This window comes from Asterias amurensis, chromosome 17 (assembly GCF_032118995.1).
Source record: "Asterias amurensis chromosome 17, ASM3211899v1".
Taxonomy (NCBI): Eukaryota; Metazoa; Echinodermata; class Asteroidea; order Forcipulatida; family Asteriidae; genus Asterias; species Asterias amurensis.
The window spans coordinates 11,687,008-11,695,188 of NC_092664.1; the positions used below are offsets into that span (position 1 = coordinate 11,687,008).

Here is an 8,181-nt window from a genome sequence, read left to right on the forward strand (position 1 = left end):
ATGACTTTTCCAAGATATTTTAAGTTTGCAACCGGTCTGTAGTTTTTGAATATCTCCTTGTCCAGGTTTGGTTTCTTGATGAGCGGCCTGATGTAGGAAACTTTGAGGCTATCGGGGAAACAACCGGAACTGAGGGATTCGTTTACAAGCTTAGTGATGTAGGGTACAAAAATATCAATGTTTTGCTTTATCATGGATGTTGACACTGGATCCAGCTCACAGGATTTTGAAGGAGATTTCATAATAACCCTTTGAATCTCAGCAACAGTCGCAGGCTCAAACACAGATAGTCTACACTCTGGTTGAAGTTGTGGCAATGTCTGCGGCACGTTGTAAGGGACTGATGAAAATGATGAGCGGATGTCTGAAATCTTGGTGACAAAGAATTTCTGGAACTCATTTGCTAAGTCCTGGTCATTGTAAGTGGATGGAAGGACAGGGGTTTTGGGTTTGAGCAACAACTTACCAATTATCTTGAAAAGCTTCTTTTGATCTCCTGAGGATTCTTGTACTTGAGATGAATAATGTATAAATAAAATTATGTATAAATAGATTTAGTTTCTTTTAAAAAGTATTAAAAAACTAGAAATTGAGAGTTTGTGTACAAACTCAGGGTGTTCGGGTGAATGGTCAAATGAGGTCACGTTGTGTACAACATTTGTAGAACATTACAAGAGGTTTCATGTAGTGAAAGAATCTTGTATGTAGCATTTGAGGTTCTCAAGATATGAATTTTCTAGTGTTTAACGTGTTTCTGAGCATAATGACGTCATCAATGACGTCATCATTCCAAAAAAGTTGCGGGTTCATCTACTCATGAAGGTTCATGTTTATGATAAGTTTCAAGTTCATAGTAGTTTAACATTTTGTTCAAAATCGCACGAAGAAAGATGAGGCGAATCCCAGCGTAGTGGAATTTGAATTACGCGCGCCTTCAACGGAGTCTGCATGTGTATACACAACCCGTAATACCCACAGCCACGCAGTGCTGTTTTGTCGTAGAGCATGGATACAATGTAGGCCTACATGAACTACACGCACACACACCCACACACCCACAATACAATAGTAGCATTCACATACATGAATGGCGATACTATCTGGTTTCTACGCGTAATGAATGGAGGTCAACACAAACGCGCGCTTTTACGACCAGAAGGCAAAATTCAACTGGCATTATGTTTGTGCAAAAGTTTGAGCAGGATAACTGATCTTCAAACTGATATTCAAATTTTGCAAATATGATATATAGTTCTTGAGATATGAACTTTTGAAATTTTGAACTTCCGGTTTCAACCGGAAGTAAAAGTCACATGAGGTCACGTTGTGCACGACTTTTGTAGCTAATTACAAGACCTTTTATATGCACCAAATATCTTGTGTGTGGCATTTGTAGTTCTCAAGATATGAACTCTCCAATTTTTAGCGGTTTTTTGAACGTAATGACGTCATCAATGACGTCATCATTCCAAAAATTTTGCTGTTTCGTCTACTCATTAAGATCAATATATATGGTAAGTTTCAGGTTCATACAAGCTTTAGTTTTTGCGAAAATCGCGCGAGAACGTTCGAGGAGAAGAACACGCAGAAAAAAAAAAAAAAAAAAAAAAAAAAAAAACAGAACAATAACAATAGTTGTTCGGCTGGTGGCCGAACACCTAAAAAATTGTAAAGAGTGATACAGTTAGAGAGGTGTGTAATTTAATTGGTTCAATTTTTTTCAGGACGAACGTGTGTAGATATTTACCCCAGTCCGCCTGGAAAAAAAATACGCATCATCACTTGACCCTTCTCGTGTTGAGGTCAGAGCACCTCGGGCCAGCCCCAGGTGACCTGTTTTGGATAGGGGCACTTGGGGGCTGGCCCGAGGTACTCTGACGTTACCACGAGAAGGGTCACATCATGGTGCGTATTTTTTTTCCAGGTGGAACGTGGGTAAATATCTGCACAGTTCGTCCTGAAAAAAAATAGGCAACTTTTCTAGTACGAATGTGGGGTACTTATTAGTGCCCACGGTCGTCCTGGAAAATATAAAATACGCCACTTGGATTAGCACACCGGGGTCGACCTAGGGAAGCTAATCAAATGCACCCTTTATGTTACAGCGTCACTGAGTGACGGATATGCACGCTCTATTTGAAGCCACTATTATAATGTGATAGTTTGTGTCTATTAAAGCCAACCTGGAGATAAAGAACACTTTATGGCACCTCTGTTGAAAGCCTCAAATATTATTTTACAGACACAGCTAAGAAAAACGTACCTGATAGGTATAGCTGCACTGTCGCAACGTCTGTATGAGGCGACTCCTTCAAAACAAAAAAATTACACTTTACTCCAAGCACACTTTGAAAAGTCAAATTTGAGACTACTTAACTAATGTACATGTAAGACCTTTAAAGGATTCAAGTGCTTGTTTAAAATGTCCACAGATTGACATTAAACTTTGAAAGTAATGATAGTGGAAAGCTTCCCTCCAAATATAACTTACTGAGGTTGGGTAGTCTTTGAGAAATGAGTAAAACAAGTCCCAAATAATTTTCGCCTCAGTGAGATCAAAATTATTTTAGCATGTAAAAACCTTCATGTATTAATCAATGATGAAATTGAACCATAACATACCAAAACCAAATACTGCAGGCCTCAAATTTCCCGGCGGCCACGACGGCCATGGCCGCCGGTGCCCTTCTAACTGGCCGTGGTGCCCCGAGAAAGTTTGACGTTTTCACGGCCAAAAGTGCCGTGCCCTTTTTCTCCGATGGCCGCCGTGCCCTTTTTGTATTTGAGATCAAAATTTATGTTTTGATGCCGTCCGTCTGTGTGTGCACATTAAATTAAACACTTGCATACGTACGTACATCACTACACGCACACAGCGCGGTCGGTTGAATGCTCATCACACGGAAATGAAACGGACGGCCGGCAGTGCAGTGCATGCAGTGAATAGACATTGTAATTGTGTACTCGAAGTTTATACACGGGCCGGATGTACTTGCAACGACCATTTGAGAACAATCGCACTGGTACTCATCTTGCAACACACGTACCTACGCATGGTTGTCCATGATGGGTACCAGCTAATCACAATTATTTCGGTTCCATTCGAGGTTGGGCTCCCGCCTATTCCACTGGTACTGTGCTTGTTCACTCATACATGTCGTGCGCGTGGGCCATGTTACGTAAACCACGCATGATGTACATGTACATGTACATGTACATGTACATGAAAGGTACATGTACATGAAAGATACATACGTGTATGTACGTTGAATAAATCTCCGCTGCACACAGTACACAGTCAAGTGACAGCTCATTGTTTACGTCCGGCCGTCGCAACAAAATCTCCGCTGCACACACAGTCAAGTGGTTTTTTGGGCTGGCCATCGCAACAAAAAATCCCCGTTTTCCAAGAGTACAATACTAATATGCCCCGGAAAGAAAGAGTGAAGCGGTTGAAAACCGCTAAACTAGAGGAATCAGTCAAAGCATGCAAGAGGCTGGATTGCTACTTTGGTCATGTCGGAGGTGTCGGTGTCGGGTAAGTAAATTTTAAGCATCGCCATCAGTGCAATTAAATAATAAATTCATGTTTTTTTTTAAAAATGATACGACGATGTTTATATTCTTTTCCAAGCGTTAGACAATGACATAATTATTTTTAATATTGTAATGTATCGTAAGACGTCCTCTTTTCAAGGTGGTGTCCCTACCAAAACCGAGGCAAATCTTTTACCTCTCCGCCGCGATGCATATAAATTTCATTAACTTTTTTAGGTCTCCTCTCATTTGACCAAAACTAAGAAACAGTCGTATTCGTAAGAAGGCTCCCCTGGTTAGTTGCCACTGTTTATTTGTATACGCGTCTTTTATTAGAAAAGGGCATACCTCAAAACCAGGACAGGGGAGGAAAAGTATGAACGATGTTTCAGAGGGTGGCCAACAAGCAATACAGTTATTATCCTGGTTGCATCATGTTGCAATTGCATGTTGCTGTAATAAGGTTTTTTTTCTTTTCAACAAAATAGGCAAGCTGTAGCTGCCCCACAACAACCACAATTTCTGGAAGATGAGCTACTGCAAAACCCACAGCCCCAGCCAATTACTGATGATTTAGCCGCAGCAGGTCCTACTACTACTAAGAAGCAGACAACTAGTTCAACACGCAAGACAAAACCGGTAACAGTTGATGGTTGGGGTTATGACTGGCTTCAGTACGAGTGTCGTAATGGTGTTGTAACCAAAGTATGGTGTTCGGTGTGTCGATATCATCAGATTGATCAACAAGTCCAACCAGCTATTAGCCCCGGCCAGAAACAAATCTGTGACCTTGATGCCTACACCGTTGGCACAAGTAACATCAAGAAGGACACTGCCAAAGCTCACAGTACCTCGAAAACCCACCTTGCAGCTGTGAGAGCAAAGAATCCGCCAAAGAAAGAATCGGTCATGCACCAGCAACTAACGGCATTGAACACCAAGACAATGAACAAAATGTGCAAACTGTTTGATATTGCTTACACAGTTGCTTACTGTGAGCAGCCATTTACTCTCTACAGAACTCTAGTTTCAGTTGAACGTAAACATGGTGTAGAGTTGGGAACGACCTATTGCAATGATGTGGCATGTCGGGCTTTCATCAGCCACATTGCCGGCACCATGTTGAGTGATTTACAAGGCCGATTCAACGAGGATAACTTCTACTGCTCTTTATTGTTTGATGGCAGCTCTGACAAGTCGCAGTCTGAGAAGGAGGTGATCAGCATCAAGTTCATTGAAGATGGAGTTCCCAAGATCAAACTCCTCGGGTAAGTAACCTATGTAATTATAATGGAATAGAACCTTTGGCTATCAAAGTTGCCAAAAATTAGATTATCATCAGCTGAATCAAAATTCCATTTTAAATAATTTGTTTATTTTAATTTTCCGTTTTTAGAATTGCTGAACCAAGCAGATGTAATGCAGATGGTGTCCATGAAGCCATCACCAAGAAGTGTAAGGAGAAGTGTCTCGAGTTGAGCGATTGTTTGGTTTCAGCAGCAGCTGACGGTGCAGCAGTAAACTTCGGGCAAGTTGATGGAGTGCTGGTCAAACTTCAGCGGTCTGTACCTGCTCCATGGCTGATAAAAATGCACTGTATAGCTCATCGGCTGGAGTTATCCTTGAAGGATGCATTTAAGGGGACATACTTCACAGAGGTTTGTTTTTGTTATATACAAATTTAAAAACTACTTTTATTAAAATAAAAAAAATCTTTCTGACAGGGGAATAACAGTACAGGTTAGGGTCCATCTTTCTCCAGAAGACGATCAGAGCAATTATACTGATCAAAACGTTGAGTTAAAACCCAACGGTTCTTTTCAGAACCACCCCAACTCATTAGAGATAGTCATTACATGGTGTACTGCAAACCTTTTCATATCGTATTTCCACTCATTCAACAAATGCTTTAAACTCTAATGACTTTCCCCCACCTGTCCTGTATTTGTGGCCAATATTGTTTATACTAAGTATTTTATTAACTACGATGTTATATTTTAAATTTATTTACAGATTGACGAGATACTCATGAGGTTGTACTACCTCTACAAACGATCACCGAAGAAGTGGCGTGAGCTGAAAGCTGTTGCTAAGGTTTTGAAGACAAATGTAGTTAAGCAATCGCGAGGACAAGGAACCCGTTGGATAGATCACAGACGAAAAGCTCTGAACTGTCTGGCCACAAATTATCAGTGCGTGGCAACACAGTTTGAAGAGCAGGCCACCGGGCAGCGGAAAGATGTACCAGCTGCTGATGCCGCCAAGATGAAAGGGTACCTGAAGCTCTTAAAATCCTGCAAGTTTGTTCTGCACATGGCACTATACCAGGATTTGGTTGACGACATGGCTGAAGTATCTCTTGAGTTTCAGCGTGACGACCTACCTCTTTCTTCAGTGAGAACCAGTGTCATGCTTATACATGCAGAGTTCTTCAGCGCGTCCACATCGCAGCTGTTAGAGCTCCGGTTTTTCTTTTAAAATTTTGTGATTTCAGCTAACTTTTGTTCCAGTTTTACATGTTCTGCGTGTCAGTCGAGGTATGTTGTACGTTGTCGTCTCTTTATTTGACTTCCCGTTTGGAAACTTTGACTGTTTTTTAACGTTTTTTTATCGGGAAAGCTGAGGAATATCCAATGGTTCAGCGAACCACCATCATGGCCATGCTTTTGTACGGGCTCTTCGTATTGCTGTACAACATCACGTTTACAATAGACATTCTCAACAGTGTCGCTGGTACCCAGCGCGCCACACCCGATCTACGTGTCTCTCCACACACACACTCCATTACCTGGAACCATCACAAAATGGCGACGAGCAGTTGTATCGCCGACGTTATAAGTACTCAAGATCAGAACTTCTAAATTTGAGAAATATTGGTGAGTCAACATCGGTTGTTTCTAATGAGGTTTGGAAGACTTTAAAATTCTGCAAACTAACCAAAGTTAAAGTCAAACGTGGCTCTAGAGCGGGGAGAAACAAACAGAGAAAAATTCAAGTTATCACGCAGGGCGGACATGGACAACCCATTGCCAACTCCACGCAAACACGACGAGGGTCTGTCGTGTCAAACCTGATTTCTGTCCCGATTGGTATATCTACAAATGACTATACTAACGGATTTAGTACACCTCCTGTGTTCCTGATCAATGCTAGATCATTGGTTCAACGCATCGATGAACTTCAGATAATGCTCGACACCAGTAACATCGACATAGCAGCCATTACTGAAACATGGTTTCCTGCTCACATTGACTCTAGTGTTTTCTCTATACCCAAGTTTGGACTAGCCAGTAAACCACGCATCAATAAACGTGGTGGAGGTGTCGCCCTATATGTCAGAAATGGCATAGAGTTTAGAACTTTGAGCGAAATCAACATTCCCGATGATCTTGAGGTTTTATGGATTTGGACTCGCCCACGACAGCTTCCCAGATCGGTGAGTGGTATTATCATCTGTGTCGTTTACCATCCACCATCCTCTCCACATGATAATATACTCACCGATCACCTACTGTCATCTTTGAACACACTTCAAACCAAATATCCCAACGCTGGTGTTATGCTTTTTGGAGATTTTAATAAACTGGACACTGACAACATCTGCCGCTTGTCCGGCCTCCTTCAAGTTGTCAAAACCCCTACGCGAGGTCAAGCCATTCTTGATAAAATTTTAACTAACTTGAAAGATCTATATCACGAGCCGATCATTTCATCACCGCTTGGATTGAGCGACCATAATACTGTTATGTGGCAACCCCTGAACACCATGAAAACGACCAACGTCAACCATAAACGAGTTGTTCGCCCAATTAAAGACTCGGACCAACGAGCCTTTGGCCAATGGATTACAAACTACAATTGGGAGGGTGTTGAAGCTGCAACCACAGCAGAAACCAAAACTTCTGTGTTCTACGAAGTTCTGAACAAGGCAATTGATAATTTTTTCCCGACCAAGGTTATCTCTTCGCACCGAAATGACAAACCTTGGATAACTCCAGAACTGAAATCCCTCATCATTAGAAGACAAAAGGCTTTCTCCAGCGGTAAACTGTTGTTATGGCGCATGATCCGTAACAAAACCATTCGACTTATTAAACATGCTAAACGAGTGTTCTACAATTCCAGTGTTGGTAAACTAAAAAAACTTAACCCGCGTCAATGGCATCAACATATCAAGAAACTTACTGGGCACAACTGCAAGAGAAGCTTTACTCTACCTGGACCTTCAACAGAGTCTACTGCAAATAGTATCAATCATCAATTCATATCAGCAGCTCATGATATCCTAAAACTTGATCTCAGCTGCCTACCTGCCTACCTTCCAATGACATCATCACCACCATCTGTTTCTCCACATGACGTTTTCAAGAAACTCAAAAAATTAAACATCAACAAGAGTGGCGGACCGGACCTTTTCCCGCCACGTGTGATTAAAGAATTCTCCTATGAACTAAGCTTCCCTCTCTGCCAAATAATCAACTGTTCGCTCCAGGAGGGCATTGTACCAGACATTTGGAAAAGGGCATTTGTTGTACCCGTCCCTAAGTGCAATCCCCCTACTATTGACAATCTGCGTCCTATTTCACTCACATGTTTGTTTTCTCAAGTTTTTGAGGATTTTGTTGTAAATTGGATCATAGATGA

General features: G+C 41.5%; 1 protein-coding gene and 1 pseudogene across 1 annotated transcript in view; one reads left to right on the forward strand and one right to left on the reverse strand.

The window, feature by feature from the left end:
- Positions 1-3,384, reverse strand: part of LOC139950112 (tRNA (cytosine(38)-C(5))-methyltransferase-like) — a 100,557-nt gene extending 97,173 nt beyond the window's left edge. Inside the window, exons 1-3 of the mRNA XM_071948740.1 lie at positions 3,256-3,384; positions 2,264-2,309; positions 467-511 (exon numbers count right to left, since the gene is read on the reverse strand). Coding sequence (XP_071804841.1) covers positions 467-511; positions 2,264-2,309; positions 3,256-3,384 — 220 coding nt within the window. The remainder of the gene's footprint in view (positions 1-466; positions 512-2,263; positions 2,310-3,255) is intronic.
- A 41-nt stretch (positions 3,385-3,425) lies between these two features.
- The window catches only part of LOC139950113 (zinc finger protein 862-like), an 8,850-nt pseudogene continuing 4,094 nt past the window's right edge, over positions 3,426-8,181 (forward strand).